The sequence below is a fragment of the Leuresthes tenuis genome, unplaced genomic scaffold, assembly GCF_036924035.1.
Source record: "Leuresthes tenuis unplaced genomic scaffold, fLeuTen1.0.hap1 SCAF_4, whole genome shotgun sequence".
Lineage (NCBI taxonomy): Eukaryota > Metazoa > Chordata > Actinopteri > Atheriniformes > Atherinopsidae > Leuresthes > Leuresthes tenuis.
Window position 1 is genome coordinate 19,744,192 of NW_027325358.1, and position 19,711 is coordinate 19,763,902.

General features: G+C 40.1%; 2 protein-coding genes across 2 annotated transcripts in view; one reads left to right on the forward strand and one right to left on the reverse strand.

Moving 5' to 3' along the window:
* Positions 1-532: 532 nt before the first annotated feature.
* Positions 533-11,204, reverse strand: LOC140305931 (aminoacyl tRNA synthase complex-interacting multifunctional protein 1-like). The gene is made up of 7 exons (XM_072384988.1): positions 11,098-11,204; positions 8,148-8,278; positions 7,730-7,843; positions 5,787-5,951; positions 4,621-4,829; positions 2,475-2,643; positions 533-832 (listed from the first exon to the last, which is right to left on the reverse strand). Coding segments are annotated over exons 1-7 (957 nt in total). The 5' UTR covers positions 11,100-11,204; the 3' UTR covers positions 533-665.
* Positions 11,205-11,444: 240 nt separating this feature from the next.
* The window catches only part of tbck (TBC1 domain containing kinase), a 37,177-nt gene continuing 28,910 nt past the window's right edge, over positions 11,445-19,711 (forward strand). The window contains exons 1-20 of the mRNA XM_072384987.1: positions 11,445-11,644; positions 11,957-12,176; positions 12,422-12,491; positions 12,710-12,824; positions 13,125-13,198; positions 13,895-14,036; positions 14,189-14,249; positions 14,338-14,399; positions 15,019-15,080; positions 15,363-15,511; positions 16,305-16,443; positions 16,539-16,638; positions 17,560-17,609; positions 17,722-17,851; positions 18,065-18,163; positions 18,252-18,314; positions 18,418-18,544; positions 18,741-18,791; positions 18,915-18,998; positions 19,625-19,710. Coding sequence (XP_072241088.1) covers positions 11,984-12,176; positions 12,422-12,491; positions 12,710-12,824; positions 13,125-13,198; positions 13,895-14,036; positions 14,189-14,249; positions 14,338-14,399; positions 15,019-15,080; positions 15,363-15,511; positions 16,305-16,443; positions 16,539-16,638; positions 17,560-17,609; positions 17,722-17,851; positions 18,065-18,163; positions 18,252-18,314; positions 18,418-18,544; positions 18,741-18,791; positions 18,915-18,998; positions 19,625-19,710 — 1,857 coding nt within the window. The 5' untranslated portion in view covers positions 11,445-11,644; positions 11,957-11,983. The remainder of the gene's footprint in view (positions 11,645-11,956; positions 12,177-12,421; positions 12,492-12,709; positions 12,825-13,124; positions 13,199-13,894; positions 14,037-14,188; positions 14,250-14,337; positions 14,400-15,018; positions 15,081-15,362; positions 15,512-16,304; positions 16,444-16,538; positions 16,639-17,559; positions 17,610-17,721; positions 17,852-18,064; positions 18,164-18,251; positions 18,315-18,417; positions 18,545-18,740; positions 18,792-18,914; positions 18,999-19,624; position 19,711) is intronic.

Sequence of the window (19,711 nt, forward strand, 5' to 3'; positions counted from 1 at the left end):
AAAACAAACAGGAAAGCATACTTTCAGATTACTTGGAGGTCTGAAGCCCGTAAACGCAGTGCGATTTCGCGCTTTGATGTGACAGCGAGTTTTGGTATTACGGATGGCTTGATTTAAATTTCTAGCACATGGCTCTCGACTTTCAGAGGAAGGCGTTTTCTTCAACGCGAGTGTAATAGAACAAAGCATTGCTGCATTAGGACTGAGATAATGACGTGTGCGTCAGGAGATTCAAGAGTTAAAATCCAGAACCAGCTAAATAATCTTTGCACAGAGCTCGATAACTTGATACGTTTTTTGTTGGGCTGTTTCAGTCCCGATCGTTAAGTCCATCAGTTACAAGTTCAAAAATCAAAGCGCAATCAAGCCCATTTGCCTCAGGAGAAAAAACTAAATCAGGGAATTAAAACGACAAAAAACAGGCGTCTTCATTTCACTTTATGGATCTTGACTGGTTTTAGTTTAGTGACAGATTCTTGGGACACAGCTTTAGAGGAAAAAAAAAAAACCCAACAAATAATACTACAGCAAGTCCAAACCCTTCATTGAACATCTTGTAAGCATTTACTTCCACTCATCATCATTCTGTTGATCAACACCATCATGGTCATCAGCGGAGACGATTGCCAAGTAAACACTGAGCTATTTCAAGGAGCTCTGTCATTTCATTTGATTCCACTGTTGCTCATAGTTTGGGCTCTGCACACTCCCTTGCCGGCAACTTCAAAGGCGGCGCCCTTGTAGGTTGCAACGCACTGAGCGTCCGTGCGCAGGTCGGGCTGGACCTGCTCCCACACTTTCTTTTTAGGGTTCAGCTCCTTGTCTGGTTCACCTGCGATCAAAAAAAAAAAAAAAAAAAAAGTCAGTTTAATGCATCAGAATCTCCATTTTTTCCCCCCTCAGCTCATCTGTCACATGCAGCATTTCAGCTTTGTGGATCCCACAAAAAAAAACTTCTTGTGACATATTCTTGCATAGCTTACCAGAACAGTTTTAATATGCTCAAGCAGTCAGTCAGAGAAGATATAAAATGACAAGATGCACACTTGCTGAATGTCCACAGTTGACTTAAACATAAAGTATGTGTGGAAGAACCTAAAGCCGGAACAAAATGTGAGCAAATGGCCAACGACTACATTCATAATTCATCAGGCCAATCAGAATTTTATGTCCTCAAGCAGAAATGTGAGTGGTTTGACTTTCTGTCATGTACCATTAGAGCGCCAGCTATTAAAAACAGCTGTTTGTTCTTAGCCATAATTTGAAACATCAAAACAGAATTTCTCAGAATCTAGGAAAACAATTAGGTGGGGTTCTCATTTCATGACAGTTTTGGTTTGGATGTTGCTCAACATCATGGCTTGCACTAGCTGACTTGATCTGGTGTTGACTTTTCCTGATAAGTAAAACCATCTCAGGGTGTGAGGACACAAATGCAATTCTCTCAAAGCTGCCATTTCTGCTGATTTACAGGCTGAAGTGAAAAAAAGCTGAAGTGTGAAAGAGATAATCAACTCAAGTCAGGGAATATGCAAGCAGTAAGCGTGTTCTCACACCAGCGGATCAGCTGAGTAATTGAATTTGTGTTATTTATCCTTGATAGGAAAAAAATTATGGCAACTGGGAAGCCGGATGACAGAACTTGTCATCCGGCCCTTGTTAAGAGCCTCAGTTTTAAAATATCATAATAAAGGAACATCACACAAAAGGAAAAAACACCTCAGAGTTTGGCATGCTGACAGCCAATCCCACGGACTTGTGGTCAGATAGAGCAATGATTGTCTCCTCTTAAAGCGGCCATGGCATTATTATTTCATTCTTAATCGCGTATATTTTCTTGATTGTTGAGATTTACAGGAGAGAGCCACATGTCGTCACAACTTCGTAAGTTTGGCAAGAAAATAAAAGGACGCGCAAGTTTCGGACTTTGAGAGGAAAACGCAGTTTTATGCATTTTTCCATGGTCTGCTTTATTTGTTAATCGATAGGAAATTAGCTCCACATATTTGGTTTCTCCCCTTTTGTCCAAAATCATTTACATTAGTTAGACTACACACAACAATTAGGACACTTATTTTCCCAAGAAAGTACAAAAAGATTAGGTTACGTTCCTAGCAGTGAGCGCTGATTAGCCAGTAAAAATCAGCAGTCACGGGCCATTTAGCCACGGCCAAACAAAACCGAGGTGTCCTCCAGTGTGAGCTTTGAGACGGGCGTGAAAACCCGTTGGGACCGGTTGTCTGAAGAGACGTGAACGTTCAAACTGCTGTGTTGTTGCTGGCTGCAAAAGGGTTCAGTGTCACACCTCATTGCTTAAAGACATTTTGTGGACACAAAGAGAAATCTTAGTGAAGACAAATACAGAAAGTCACATGACGGTGGTCAAAGATTCATAGTGATAGAAATCCTTGGGACACACGTTCCTAATCCCATTGACTGGGACAGCTAAACAATAGTGATGAGGTTATTGGTACCTGGGAAGCCCTGGAAAGTAACTCTGTCCCCTGGTGACGCTCCACTTGGAGGATCGAGGATTTCAACCTTTTCTGGCGAGCTTGCACACATGACCATAGCCTGTGACACCACTCCTCTCATCTTAGCTGGCTTAAGGTTACACATCAATACAGCCATGCGGTTCTGCATCTATATGGAGGGACAAAAGATTCAAGTCATTCTAAATAGCCTGTATACAGAAAAGAAGTTCTTAAGTTCTGTTCATTTCAATGGAAAAAAAAAAGGGAGTCCATCACATTCTAACAGGCACAACGATGCCATACCCAATCAAAAGATACCGTGTCCCAGGGTTTACATGCTTTCATTTCTGTTTGCCTCATTTGAAAAAACAAAAAGGAGCACACAAGAAAACATTTGACTTGTGGGTCCAGAAGGCTCTGTGACTTACCATCATTTAAAAAGAGGCAGAAAAATATAACATTCCAGAGCTGATGTATACCAGATCTAACAGAATAATCACATCTTTCTTCATATCTTTTGAGAAACTGCTCAGAAAAAGAAAGAAAGAAAGGAAAAAAAGATATATATATATATAAATCACTCATCGCTTTCGCAAGGTTTTGATGGCACTTTTCATTTTTCATCTGTGCAGAGTTTTGGCAAGCTGAAAGAACAACATTTACAAAAATAGACAGTTCAATCTGAGCAATATTTCATTTGCACTGTGGAAACTTGTCCTAACAGTTATTGTATGATTATCCGGTCCAAGACTGGTGTTTCAGAACGGTGCACATTATCCACACTCAGCAGTACAGACAGAAAACTAATTGTGGAACGCCTCATATTTCGCTCCTGCTCGCGTGACAGATAATAAGCAACATCTATATCCGTTAACCAGAAAGTCGGGCAGGTTTTTGATGATGGATTTATTGACTTTGTAACTGACACAGACACACAAAAAACCGCAGTGCTCTGGCCATTCAAAGTGGAATCATAAAGCACCTCACGAGTCTGCAACTTATTGTTACTGCTTTAACACAGAAAACCAGTTTATAGCTTAAGAAAATGACCCGTTATTTCTTAGGGCACAGACCCCGTCAGTGAGGTCCCAAATGTACAGTTAACACCCTGAGCATAACCCTCCATAAGCGACTGTCCAGCCTTGAGCTGCTGCCTGCAGCCGACCATTATTACCTATTATTACCTCGTCTGCAGCCAATTCTGAGAACTTTAAAAAGTTCCTAAGTCAAAGATAACACAAGCCAAGTATGCTATTATTGGCTGAAAGAGTGAACAATTCTCTGTGAAAATCCCATTTAATTTCCCACTTAGTTTTAGGGCAATTTCCCTTCATTAAAACAAATATGATTAAAAGACTATAATCATGTTCGATTGGTTTCTCTTTTACTCTTTGTGCTCACACGAACTCTCTAAAGAATACGAATAAGTCCTTACTCGTAGAAATCCTTTTTTTTTTTTTGTTATTAGACAATGGAATGAGACTGAAAGGCGACAAAAAACAGGACCTCATGTCAACCAGCAGGGATGAGAACATTTCCCAGCTGCTGACTTTATTTCAGCAACATCGTCGGACAAAATCATAAAGTAGCAATGTTAAAGGCAACAACTGCAGCAGGGTGTCCGCCATCTACTGCTGGCTTTACGTTTGCCAATGCCCAAAATAATTATCTGCGCGAATGGGGGAAAAAAAAGCCAGTTTGAGTTTGAACGATTTTGCAAGACGCAGCGTAATGCAACTGTTATGCTCAAAGGCTCAATACTGACAAGCATAAAAGTTAATGATGCTTTATTTAGATATCATGAAATGCCATCCCCACATGACAATATGAACACAGTTAATCGATGGAGATCCTCTCCATTATAACCACAAAGTTGCTGAGCAGAACTATCATCACAGAGCCCTTTTTAAATAACTGACTAATGAAATCCCACTGGCTTTGCTTCTGAAGACAGCTTTCAGATACTCTGTGTGTGTGTGTGTGTGTGTGTGTGTTTACCAACATAAAAATCTTCCTTTTATGGAATTCTACATCTGCTTCACTCAAAGGAAAACGCCACTGGAGAAGCTTAAGTCTAGTCTTTAATTTATTCAGCTGACATAGTTCTCTGTCTGAACCTCTGCTGTCGGTATTAAGGACTCTGTACCTGGTCCAGAGGTATGTGCTTGACTAGTCCGCTGACCACAGTTCTGGGAGCAGCCTCTCCCACGTCCACCTGCTCCACGTAGAGACTGTCAGCATCCGGATGCTTCTCAGCGGCGATTATACGACCGACACGCAAGTCCAGGCGAGACACGTCCACCTTGACTTCCTCTTGGCTGGGTGCTGCCTGTTTCTTTTCCACTCTCTCCCCTCCTGCAATAAAAACAGAACATCGACTAAAACAAACTGTAGAGCATTACTGTAGAGAGTGAGGCACCTGTAACTGTGTGACAGAGAGCGGTCAGATGAGTCTGGGGGGGGGATCAGTGTGGGGAAAGACCCTGTAGTACGACCACGCTATGACTTCAAAAGTCCAGAACACGAGAAACAAGTCGTGTAGCATTACCGATATGATGATCTGATAAAATCCTGTAGTCTGAACGATGCTTTAGGCTACTTACCCATTAAAATGGTGTTACAAACTGCTAATTAACTTTGATTCCGTCTGTGCCAAGATTCATTACCTAAGAGTACATGTGGGAGAAATTAGACTACATTATAGAGACAGATTATTTAGGCTTCCCATCGGCTTGTTGAAGTTTAGCAGAGCCACAGAAATGCAGCGCTTTGCATTGTTTTTTTCAAATTTTCTATAGAAGTCTTTTTTTTTTTTTATAAATTTGGTGACACAATAAACCTTTGCTTGCCACAAACGGCGCTCTCATACAGAAATACTCCCCAAACAGACCCACCTGCACCATATTGGTCTCGTTTTATGCCATGCTGCACACAAACAGCCTCCTCTGAGCTCTCAGCTTACCCTGCTGTCTCGTTTCGCCACACGGCACAAATCCCATTATAAAAAAAAAAACAAAAAAACGTGAACACTAAAACACTGATCACGCACCACTGCTGACTGTGGACCCGGAACATACAACATCAGGATACTCTTCACTTTTTAAATCGCAAAAACCTGTGTCGTGCAGTTTCAGGGCTCATTGTTTACAACTGGAACAAGTTTTGTTATTGGGAGAGAGAGAGAGTACAGGAAAAAATAAAATGTACAACTGGATACGAAAAGAAACAAACAAGAAAAATCTCTACAGGCAGAATTTACATGGATTCATAAGAAGACACTACAACCTGGATTTCCACCCCTGTACCCCGCACCTTTTTTCTCTTGCTTCTTCTTTTTGCCCTCGTCTTTTGGAGGGGGGCTGTGGGCCGCCGCTGCAGGGGCAGCCGCTGACGGTGCCGGACCGGAGACTTTGGGAGGGATGGGCTTTGAACAAAGCTCAACACCAGTGTCGCCTGATGGCATGGCAACGTCCCGCACTACAGGGAGAGCAAATGATGAATAAAACGGCTTTAATGCAACAATATATGTATAAAATAAACCACATTCATGGAATCCCAAATTCATTGTGAATGAAAGGACAGACAGGAGCCAGACAAGAGACATTGACACCGCGAATAAAGAAGATACACAACATCCTTATTGTTCCTCTTCACGCACATAGGTGAAGGCATCAACATAATACAACAAAATGACACAGGGGAGCTTTATTTACCCACTCAGTGGGAGGACTGTTCCCCTGATGCAAACAGTGTGGATGGGAAAATGACAGTGTCCAAGTTGATGGAAAGGAGGAAATGGGACCATAAAGCAGGGAACAATGTCCTACAATAAGCCTGCAGAGAAAAATAACCCCTCATTTAAGGCGCCTGATGTTTGAATTCCCACAAAATCTTGTGCCTGTGTCTGACAAACATAGGTCTGTAGGCACACCGCTGTCTCCATAATGCTTTTAATTAACTTAATTCTATGTTGAGACCTGAGAGCAGGACCTTTCCGGTTTACCTTGAAATTGCAGGCAATAACCTCGAAGACTTTAACATTCCCATTAAGTTTCCTCTTAAGCCCCCCCCCCCACACACATTTTTTTTAACGCCAACCTTTTTTCTTAGACAACATCACATATAATATAAGCAGTGACTGAAATATGCCCCGTTAAAATAGCTGGATGGCAGCAACACAAATTAAGAGTTTCTCCAGAGATCTCGGGCATATTGCTTTTTGTCTGTTGAATGCTTATGTTGGATTTCCTCTTGAATAAATAAATGAGTAACTAAATGAAGCAGTCACTTAAAAGCTGGGTCTAAATTACAAAAGATACAGGCAATGAAGCCAGTGTTAATAATGCAATCATACTGTTATGCACTTTGTTTCAGTGCTTAAAGTCTTATTCGTGTTGTTTGATCCATTCTTTGTGATCCACTTTGCTTTGTTGTTCATTAATCCCCACCAGCTATCATTGCATATGTTTTGATAGAAGCCCTCTCCAGAAGGGAAGGGTTTGTCCACCAAGGCACTGAAGGACTTCGCATCTGAAACTGTTAGGTGAAGCCTCCAGTTTGCACCTGAAGTGTAAGTCAATAACGTCGATTCATGCTTTATATAAGTTGCAGAAAAAACTTAAGGCTCCAGTTACGAGGAAATACAACAACTATGTAAAATGACACCAAATCAACCCAAGTGGAAAATACAGCTCTTTGTCCTGTGGATTGTTATTCTCAACAAAACAACCATGATTTGATGGCTCCAATACCGGCTATAACAGCAAATCTGATAGTCTCCTTCAGTTGTCACTATTTTTAATCTCCTGGCTGCAGGGCTACTGTTTTTGTCTTCAGTGTATTGGAACACATTCCTACAGCACTCTAATTTTAGTAAGTTCTCCTTCTCTCATTTCTTCCAGACCCCCCACTAAATCCTTTCTGGAAAACATTAAATGATTCGAGCCCTTTAATACCAAGCTTTGTCAGTGGCACAATCGCTGATACACATGTTGCCCCATCAGCCAAATGGGAATTCTTAAAGCAGTGGGGATGCTTGAAATAAAAACAAATAAAGGGCTGGTTAGAATGGGCTTTCGGGCGAGAACGCGCAAGATGATATCATTGATAGGACAAACCACACAAAAGCTGTAATGAGCAACAACTGACATCAAATGCTCTCAAGTAAAGCTCAAACAAACTGTTCTACAATTAAATACAGAGAATAACAAGGTCTTTAGTAATCTGCAGGAAGTCTTGCTGGGAGAAATACATACCCCCTCTTCTCTTTTCTTTCTCCAGCAACTGATTCTTCAGCTCCTCGATGTCATTCTTTAATTTGGCGTTCTCCAGCATCAGTTTCTTCTCCTCTCTGACACTGGCCTGAGAAACTGCAAAAAGGTGGATTCAGGTTACTAATCAGCACTGAAATAAGCCTTTCCCAAGCATAGCTGAAGCATATGGAGGCTGGACCAAACTAAACTTTAAAAATCAGAAAATAAGTCTAATGTTTGACCGAACAGAAATGATCAAAATCACCGGAAACTGTTCCATGTGTTACCTGATTTTTGACAATAAAAAAGGGAAAAATAACCAACATTTGTGATTCCTTGATATCAATTTGTGCTCAAGCCTTCAGACTTTTTCCCTGGAAATGTCTCTTACTAGACGATATCAAATATGTACGTTTCTTACTTGCTTTGTCCTTCAGTAGCTGGACTTGCTGTTTGAGGTACTCGATGATCTGGTCAGCTTCAGCCGCTCGCTGCTCCAGCCTTAACAAAGGACTGTGACTCGACATCTTGACCACTGAGCGAGCTAAAAACCTAACAGAACACAGAAAATGTTGCATCCGTTAGGTCTGCTGCCGCTGTTCGGAATGTTATGAGCCGATTAAATTTGTTGTTAATTAGTAACATACAGTGACGTCACCCCATTTCTTGCTTTAAATGAACTTAAGAAACACCGACGATGTTAAAACAGATGGTCTTCTAGGGTAACGAGCTCAACGTTTAAGATATATTTGAGTTACAAGGTTTGCATTCCAGTACAATGCCACCACAAACTACAGCCTCCAAAAGTGACCACAGAGTTCAGTCAACTGGCCTCACATAGTCTCAACAAAAACAGAACACTATAATTTCCACAGCATGTGTTACAGGTTTACTGTGTACGGCTAAAGGGCATCGTGTACATCAGACTGATTTTTGTGGAACACATCTTCATAGAAAGCAGGATTTCACCATCTTAAGCATCAAATATCTGAATGGTCACAAAACAATGTGCCGAGACGTTCTGATTGCAATGCGTCTATGATCATGTTTAAAATATGCTTTTCATTTCATGACTAATACTTTGGCTGATCATCCAAAACAGACCACTGTCCGTAAGAAAGTAAACACACAGAGCGGGAGGAACGCTGGTAGATTAAAATGACAGGAATCCATCCCTCAGATCATGACTCAAGGCAAATTTGAAGGATTCGGCAACAGTGTAGTGATTAAAGACCTCAAAGAGTCTTCAATTCTCCGAGTCTTTCACAGTTGTGAAGTGAATAGTTTGTCCTCAGCTGGACACCAGCTTAGGTGCAGGCGTTAGACTTATTTATAATGCTGCATTGAAAGGTTTTTCCAAGGAAAAGAGGGATTTTAAGGCTGAGACACAGAGGAAAAACAACTTCTTATGCACAATATAAGGAGGCGCTGGAATACAACAGCTGGCTGGAGATGAAAACAAAACGTTGAGGAACGAGGAAATTAGAAACACAAAAGAGCTGGAGTTGATAAAATCAAGGATCAAAGCGTTGTTTGCTGAATAACTGAATTGATTTAAACAGCCCCAGTGGTGGAGTGATAACAAGACCTTGCCCACAAAAACCTCTGAAAATGGAGCAGAAATTCCAAGGTATTCTCTGCATCATAAAGACTGCACAAGTGTATTTTAGATGGAAACATTCAAAAGTGTTGACAGCGTTAAAAGTGGCCGGCCTTTCACCAGCCCTCAGTCTGCGTAATTTACCGTCCTCACTGTATGAAAGCAGCGCTCGCTTTGATTCATTCTGCTTTACAACTTTATAAACTCTGTATGCTTCTACAGGGTTCAGCAGAAGTTTCTCTAGCCATTTCCTATAAAAAAAAAAATATATAGAGAGAGAATAGAAATCTATGTCAACACTCATTCTGAAATATGAACACCAAAGATAAACAACGTATAGTAATTCTAAAGCCACACATTTGGCCTGAATCAAACATGAAAATATGTTGCATTTAGCTGCCAGCTTTCTTGCCTTGTTGCAAGTGTTTCCTCTTATGTTTAATTTGCACAGCAGGGACATACGGTAAGAGAAAACTTCCAGTTTGCCAAGTAGAAAAAAAAGAAAGCGAGTGTAGTGTGCCAGCACCACCCGAAGGGCATGAGAAGGCCCTACAAGTTTAAGTTTAGGAGAAATTATGAGATGTCTGGCCTTAGGTAGCAGATGTAGACACATCTATCTGCTTCCTCTTACTTGATTCTTATTGTGATCAAACAAAAGTGAGTCTTTCTAGTTACTTGTAAACGCCAAAAGTTTCAAAGGCAGGCAAGTGCAGGCAGATTGTACTGGCTCACAGGCTGAAAAACAGAAAACAGATGACCGGAGAGCACAACATATTCAGACATACTCAGTGGAGTAGTATACTGTCATCACTGCCTATAAATAATTTTATTTATTTATTTTTTAAACTATAACATTTGGCTAAATTACATTTTCAATAACCACATTTTGTCAACACTCAAAAGTAATACATCTGCAAGAAATTCAAAATGATCTTAATGTAAAAATGTCTGATGACACGTTTGAAATTTTTTTAAACATGTATTCATTCATTGTTTTTGAATAAAATGCTGACTGAAATTTTCCAATTTGATTGTACAGCCGCTGTTGTTTTAGCCAAAAGGCAGAGTTGAGCTGTAATTACAAAGTTTAGTTTGGGCAAATAAGGGTGTATAGAAAGATCAATTCAACTTCATGCAGACATTTGGTTAAACATGAACTTAAATGAGCTTTTCAGAGGTGATGGTGTATATCTGAACAACCCATATATTTGAGGGCTCAGAGTAATAACACATCACTTATTTGTTATCTGGGGCTGTTCTTGAAGGATTTGCTATTTTGTTTTGTATAAACCTCTGGATTTAAAAAAAAACAAATCTTTTTTACTTTGGTCGGAAGAAAATACACAGTTTAGCAAGTCATCAGTTGATCATCGAGAATACATTATACAAGAAATACAAGGCAAATGAATAACCAAGGTAAATAATTGTTGGCACCCAATCTTAAATAATAGCACAGACAATTATTCAAAGACCAACTCACTCCACGCTAATCAAATTTACTTAGGCAGCAGTGTTATATCCCGTCATAAAATCAACTGTGTAGCCGGAATATCGTGTATACAGCACTGCTAAGGTTGCGTTAGTTCAATCAGAAAGCAATCAGGTCACTTTACTCACTGGAAGGAGGACATATTTTATTCAATGCCACCTCTTGTGAAGCTAGCACAAGTTAGCTGCACGCTACTCCAATTGGTGGTACCATTAACAGCCTGCAGTTCAGAAATTGCTAGAATAAGCAGTGAGGTATGACATAAAAGCTTTCAAAACTTACATGGACTATGGTAACCCCAACACGTTTCAGGGAGAGCAGAGGGTGACAGGTGCTGCGCCAGTCTCTTACTTTCGAGTGGCTGGATGACTAGAAGCTAGCTGCACAGACTCCTTCAGGCCCTCGCCGGTAAATCTTTGCAGTATCCGGAGAGGAAGCAGTCACACAGTTTTGCCTTTGGCTTCACCAGCCATATGTTCTAGAAATCGAATAATGTCTCCGAGGCTTGAGGAGACGACGGCAAGTGCCTGTTTAAAAATTATGGATTTAGAAAATTACTCGTACAAAAGGAGGACACCCAACCAAAAAAAGCAGCTTATTGAAGATACGTTAAAAAAATGATTACGCCAAACAATATTATCGTTTGTTCTTCGAAATGGTTTTCACCGCTTCGTCGCACAAAAATGTCGTCAGTGGTGACGTTCACTCAGCTGTGTCCGTTTCCAGCGCAGAGACAGGAAATAATTCGTCTAAAATATAAAAATATTTCCACAACAATCGACATGAGCATAATGCCTATTCATTAAGCGCGAGATACTCATCTTTCAAGGTAATGCACGTTACATCTGTGGCTTATTATGTCGGCCGTCTGTGCAGCTGTGTTTAATTTGGCTACAAACACAGCTGATTTACATGCTGCATGACACACTCACTATCGAAATGTCTCATATGGCGTAAATATGATTTTATGACAAGTGGTCACGCGTTTGCTCTAATCGTGGTCTTTACCTCAGTTAAGTTTTAAGATATTTACAGAAATGACACGAAAGATAAATTGTGTATTTATCTACTATACCATGTTGGCGATCAGACGTTCCTTTCCTTTATAGTTTTCACATTTAATTTTGTCGATACATCACAGATCCTCATTGTCTGAGCCAAGGGTACAATGAGGCCATTAAAAGATGCCCAGCTGGGAGCCTTTACCTTCTTTGCCTCAGCTCTCCCACATGATGTTTGTGGTAGCAATGGCCTCCCTCTCACCCCAAACTCCATCAAAATCTTGGGACGTTTCCAGATCCTTAAGACCATCACTCACCCCAGACTCTGCCAATATGTGGACATTTCCAGAGGAAAGCATGGTAGGACAGTCTGTAATGTTATACACAGCATTGTTTTCCCCCTCTACAATTAAATTCAGCACAGTGAAAAGCAAGACAAACAAACCAGAAATGAATAAATATGTGGATGAACCATTCATTTTTATTCATCTTGTTAGATTTAGATTTGGGTGATATGTATAATCAAAATGCTTTCTCAACATAAATCACTTATTTTGATTCAACCTACAGTTGCATATCTTTATTTTTCCTTTTCCTATTCCTAGAACGGCTGATTGTTGTTGCTGAACACTATGCAAGCAGTTTAAGTGGTTTCAAACAAGGACAAATCGTAAGGTAGAACTATCATGAGCATTCTACTTGAACCATATCGCAGTAATCTTGATATACTGTACTGTAACTTATTTTTGTTTATTTTCACCGGTGAGTTGATACATTTAAGCATAAGAATATTACTAGATGATCTCACTAGTTTGGTTTTGGAAGTGTAAATGAGTCCATCTGCATTGACACAGTCACCAGTTCAACCACTAAAACCTTTGTGTTTGTGTTAGCCCAGAGAAGGTGCTGCAAATAGCCTACGAGGTCCTTGAAGGTCTGGAGTTTATGAACAAACATGGTTTGGTTCACAGAGCCCTCAGTGCACACAACGTTCTCATGGACTGCAAGGTACTCTTTGTCTCCGATTGAACTGTTTAAGCATCTTTTGGATCACAGCCCTGTTAAAAGTAGCATATAGACAACATACAGCGCCATTGAGAAATTTGGAATTTATTTATTTATTTTTTTAATTTTGTCCCTTTTGAATTTGATACCAGCATCCTGTTTGGAAAAAAAAGTTGGAAACGTAGAAACAAATTGACGATTTTAAATCGAAATGCGTAATTTGGCAATGAGTGAATGACATGATTGTGCATAAAAGGAGTATCCGAGAGAAACTAAGAAGATTTTTTTTTTGTTTTTTTGTAGGGGAATGTCAAGCTGGCAAAGTTTGGCCTTTATCACATGACTGATCATGGGGCAGATGTCGATTTTCCCATTGGGTATGTCTTTTCCTCACTAATCATCACAGTTAGATGTCTGCCAGGGGTTTACTTGTTTCTTTTGCTTTTAGAACACACACACACACACACACACACACACACACACACACACACACACACACACACACAAATCTAAAAGGTAATATACCAAAACGTGGATAAATATTGCAGATTGATGAATCCTTTTCTACAGAGATTGAGTTTTGGGGGCATTGAATAGCTTCCTGGTTTAGAGCTGCAACAAATCATTGCACTTTTATCCCCGTCCAAAGGCCTTTGTGTTCTGTACAGTGTGTCTGGGCAATATCCTTTTGCAGACCGAGCGAAGGAATGATGGGACATTCAATAAAACATCTGGCAGGGAAATGCAGTCAAACAGCGCTGCAGTCCTTATGAAGAAATGGCTGTTTGGACATTGTTTAGTAACGGAAATGTCAACAGCATAATCTCTTTGCATAGAGTGACTGTCATTTGAAGAATATTGTGCAGTAACTATGTCATATTAAACATAAGTGAAAGGGGGAAAAGAGCATGATAGAAATTTAGCAAATCTTACAAATCAATTAAAAGCTATTATACACTAAGCTGTTACATCAGCTCAGATTAATTAACTGGCAAATCCAGGACAGCAGTAAGAGCCGTTGTTTACTGGCTGACAAAGTGATGTGCTTATCTGCTTTGTCATTTTGACCCCAGCTACCCATCATACCTCTCTCCAGAGGTGATCGCCCAGGGCTCCTTCCACCCCAGTGATCCATCACATGATGAAGCTCCACTGCCCTCAGGACCCAAGACCGATGTCTGGTCTCTTGGAGTTTTGCTCTTTGAATTGTGTGCTGTAAGAATCCTTGATAAACCTCTTTGTACAAGAGAGGCAGTGTTCTTCCAAGACCTTTTCTTTTCTTTTTCCAAAGCTGTTGGTATTTAACCTAAATTCATGCTGTACGTAGGATCTTCTTCTTAAAATCTAATGCTGTGCATCAATTTTAGGGCAGAAGACTCTGGCAGAAATTTGATATAAGTGAGAAACTGAAATTCATTTTGACATTGGGTGAGTAAGAAAGATGCAAATATTCCAAGAGCCGAGCAATATGATTTAAAGCTCAGTCGGGCTTAAGCTGTGATATTGTTTCTGTTAGGTTGCATGGATGACATTGTCACAGTCCTTGCTGAGGAACATGGATGTTTGGATACCATTAAGGTAAACCTATAAACACTGGATACATAACCTTAGTCGTGAAGTCATATTTATTTGTTGCCTTTTCGGTAAAATTAGTTGTTATCACAGTATCATTGACGTGAGTCCAGGCCCAGGTTTGCTTTATCCCTGATTTATTTATACTTATGAAAAGGAAAGTTTAGTGAAGGCTTTATGTTCATTCCTCTCGAGTCTTGTTCTATTTGATTAGTTACGTTGATCCAAATGAATTTGATTTGATACCCAAGCGTAAGCTAAACTATTCCTATTTGAAACGTCATTCATATAATAACTACATTTAGTTAAAGTCTGCTTTATTGTCAAATCTGCCTATGTACAAGACTTAGATACAGACAGCTGTATACAGTAGAAGTAAATGTATAAAGACATGGTTCACGATTTCTCTGTAGAGGATACAGTAGAGTTCCTGATCCATCAACCTGTCCAGTCTATCCTCATCCTGAAGCAGTCTGCTCTATTGAAACCCAACTTTTAAATGTGTTTGATTACACACATCTAATTATAGATAAAAAAAAATGTTAGACTTATCGGAAATATGAGGCACACTTCCTGAGCCGTGTTTACTTTGCGGTAGCTAATATACTTTGCATCATATTAACAGGAGCTGCCTGAGAACGTTCTTGAGTTATTGAGGAAATGCTTGACTTTTCTTCCATCTAAAAGGTAAGTACAGTTTCACCTGCTTTTCATATCCTGTTGCAGGACATTTACCATTTGATTTCAGAGTCATTTTGATCGCACACGTTATGAAGAAGTCTTAAACATTAGAGTGGATTCCGGCATGCTAAGATGAAACAGAGAAATTAAGTGAGGGGGAAATGGGTAAAAGCTACCAGCAGTGGTAAATAACTTTTATGACCGAGCCTTCAGCTCTGAAGCTCACTCTGTGATTTTGGATCATTTGCTGTTATGACCTTATATCTTTGTCCTTTATGCATAAACTAGACCAACCCCTGCAGAGCTACGGAGAGACCCTTTGTTTAATGGCATTTCCTGCCACTACACACCTTTCCAGCAGCCTGTCAGCCTGTTTTCATCTTCCTTGCGCTGCGCACATCTGGAGCTCCCAGACGACATCAGTGACCTTTGCAAAGGTCTCCACCAAGTACACACAAGTGAACGTGGAACCTTTCACTGACTCACACGGAACTGCAAACAAAAACCTGTCAAACATTCTTTCCTTTGATTAAGACCCTCAAAAATACAAACTCTTAAAGCTGATTTGTCTTGAAATAGCTTTGACTAATTATCCCATCATCAATATTTACAACATTTACATATGCATACACCTATCTGTAGTGCCAAGGAGAACATCTCTACAACTTTCAAGCTCATTAGAACTGTTTGAATATATTAGAACTGAATATATGTACAGACATACATATATTTTTTTTATTTTTGCCTTTATGTTCAATTTTCAGAAGCTGCTTATTGTCTACTTTGTTCCACTCTGAAATCTGTAAAACCCAACTGTGGGAAATCCCATGAAATGGGGGTAGAATTACTTTTGCTGCCGACTGTATGTTCTTTTTTTGTATCAAATAGCACTTTTTTTCCTTTTTTTTCCTCTGCTCTTTTTAACTTATAGTCCTGTAAACATTTTTCGTTCACAGTGTCCAGATATTTGCTTTTATTAATGATCTTTACTCAGATTTGCTGTTTTAGATCTATTTGTTATGGGCCAGCGGAAATCAAAAATGTGACATTTATTACTGGGAACTTTTTGATAGAATGCATTTTTAAAAATTAATTCAGGCAGTGTTTTACTGCCACGTAGGTTAAATAAATTGATTCTGAAAAATTGTTCCCCTATTGTCGATATTATTCTGTTGTGTCAACCATGACTGCTAGCAAATGTTTATTCATTTTTTGTGTGTCTGCCCTTAGATGATGATGAGGACTACCTGTCAGAGCGGGGCATAGATGAGTTGTACCATTTGTGGTGTTTAGCTGGGGGTGACCTCGAAAAGGAGCTGACCAACAAGGGAATCATCCAGTCCAAACCTCCAATCTGCACTCTGCCCAAGTATATCACACACATGCACAAACACACAGAATACTATCTGTGGTATTTGCACATTTTTGATAATGTCAAGTATTGTATTTGTGTTCTGCTTTTAGTTTTGTCTTGGAAGACGGGGAGTCATTCGGCCAGAGCAGGGATAGAAGTTTCTTGCTCGATGACACTACAGTGACACTGTCTCTGTGCCAGCTCAGAAATGTAAGACAGTTTGTGTCCCATACTGTGTGAAGGTGAACATTTTTGTTTGCACGTGCAGCGCTGCTAAGGAAAAGCGGACAAAACAAACATCTGCAACATATTCTGATTTCACTGCACCCATTAAAAAAAAAAAAAAAATGTTACTCAGTGTAAAACAAAAAAAAAGGAATGAAGCGATTCACTAACTGAGTGTGATAATGCCAAGACAACATCAAATACTGAAATGCATACGTTCTTTTTAAAGATATGACTGATTTGATGCCTACAGTATGTTGCAAAATCCCATTTTTGGGACACGTTTATCACGGTGTTGCATCACCTTTTCTGTTAACAAACATTTGTAAGAATGCCAGTTGCTGTAAATTGGCTGGCAGATTGGTATTGTGCTGCTGAAATAAGTAAGACCTTCCTTCAAAAAACACAATCTGGTCAGCAGCATATATGTTGCTCTAAAACCTGTGGGTTTTGTTCAGCATTGTTGGAGCATTTGCATTTTCTCTCTGTGGCATTTACACTAATGGTCTCTCTTTAGCACACTGCATGTTACTTTTTGACAACAACATCTTAAAAGAGGTTGAAGTCAGACTTTGGGTTTGTCTTATCGTGGTAGTTTTACCTTGTATTTCTGTATGCAGCAGCAATGATATGGTGTGATATCATGTGCTGATGAACAAAACTAACTGAGACTGAGTATGCTTGTTCTTAATGTTAGTGGCTGATGAAACACGCCCGACTTAAGTTACTTCACTGTATCATTATATTTTGAAGATAGTTGATACATTAGCAGTGACATGCATACATGTGTAAAGAGCATGAATATTTCTCAGTGTTGCTGCTGGTGTCAAATCTCAAAACACCTACTACAGCCTAGGAGCTGAAACGTGAAAAATAAGTGTTCTTTTTTTTTTCTTTTTCTTCCAGAGACTGAAGGATGTAGCTGGAGAAGCATATTACCCTCTACTGGAAGACGAGTAAGTCCTCTCCATCGCGAACTTGCCACTTCTTGTCACTATTTTTCAATTCTCCCTGTCATTTATTTTGGCACGAGTAACATCACATTCCATTCTCCTCTCCCTAATTCAGACAGTCGAGTTTGCCGCAGTCCAACAGCAGCAATGAGCTGTCAGCCACCGTCACGCTGCCACTCATCATCCGTGAGAGAGACACCGAGTACCAGCTCATCCGCATCATCCTCTTTGACAGGCTGCTCAAGGTCAGGGCCGCATACAGATTCATGTGTGTCTGCCGTTTAGGTCGCACACACACACACACACTCCGAACCCATGCAAACTCCCGAGCATATGTTTTGCAATCAGAAAGAGAGCCCACAAGTGTCAGAGCCTGGTGATTGCATCGGAGCCATGCATTGTACTTAATAAACTGTAATGATGATAAATATAGTCTCTGTTTGATGTTTTGTATTCAGTCCTATCCTTACAAGAAAAACGTAGTGTGGAAAGAGGCCAGAGTGGATATTCCACCTCTTGTTCGTGGACTAGCTTGGGCTGCACTTCTGGGCATTGAGGTACAAAGAAAAAAATTTTGTCCTGAGGAAAAAAAAGTGCAACTTTGACTGTGTTCATGGGCTTAACTATTGGTCTCTTTTTGCACAGGGTGACATCCAAGCCAAGTATGAAAGCATAGACAAGGATACTCCCATCCCAACTGACAGACAGGTAGACAACTCTTTCAGAATAAATGGTTGTGACATATTGCAGCATTTAAACATTTTAATAGGACTTTGCTTCATTCGTTAGTTGTGGATATTTTTGTGCACAGATTGAGGTGGACATCCCACGCTGCCACCAGTACGACGAGCTGCTGTCATCTCCTCAGGGCCACATTAAGTTCAGACGTGTGTTAAAAGCCTGGGTGGTCTCTCACCCTGACCTGGTCTACTGGCAGGGTGAGTCAGTCGCCATTGGCTTATTTCACTGCATCTGTTTGATGTGTTTCTTATGTCACTGCCACTTTTATTTATCTCTTTGATTTACAGTTTTCATTATTGTAGCACACATAACTGGACACTAGATGGTGGTCATGTCACATTTTGGAAACTTCCTTCCTTAAATGAGAGTGATATCATTTGGTTATTATTGCAGGTTTGGATTCACTTTGTGCCCCATTCCTGTATTTGAACTTCAACAACGAAGGCAAGGGTTTCAGTTTGAACTTTTCAAATAGCTTACCGCCGTCACGGCGGAATGTTTTTATCCCTGCCTTTCTTTTCTTTTTTTTCCCTCCTTCCTTTCATCTTAATGTCGTACTCTTTACAGCCTTGGCATACGCCTGCATGTCTGCCTTCATCCCCAAGTACCTGTACAACTTTTTCTTAAAAGACAACTCTCATGTCATCCAAGGTAAGCCATACAAGGATAATATTTGTTTTCTAATGAGAAACTGTCTAACTGTCGCAGAGCATCAGACTGTCCGCTCAATGTTGTGCAAATTTTGGCTACATGTTGTGTCTGAGCTCTGCATGCTAATTTCAGTCATCTTAATGGAGTTTGCAGCTGAGCCACATCATTCAGAGACAGGGAAACAAATGAAACCGTAAATGCCTGCAGAGAAATGTCACAACCAATTCTTACGTGACTGATAAACAGCTGCACCATCCACCTCTCCAACTCTGTGGGGAATGCGACTGCTATCATCCTTCCACGGCTAAATGCCCCGGAGTGGTCGCTAACGTTGATCTGTTTGGTCACAGCTCCTTTTCTGACCTCTAGTGTGAATAATGGAAGTTAATTCACCATTTACAGAAGTTGGTCTCATTGGTTGCACAGTTGATCAGCAGTGTGATATTTTGGCATAATAAACTATGAAGCACAATTTGCTACGTAAGTGTATGTGCATTTTGATATTTTTTTGTGTATGTTTGGTGCATCTTTTGCAGTCTCCAAAAGGTTTTTTTTCTTTTTGGACTTTAGTGTGGGCTACGTGATATGTTTTGTTCTAATCTTTTGCTGTTTTGCTTTTGTTTCAGAGTACTTGACTGTCTTCTCCCAAATGATTGCCTTCCATGACCCAGAGCTAAGCAACCATCTAAATGAGATTGGCTTCATCCCAGATG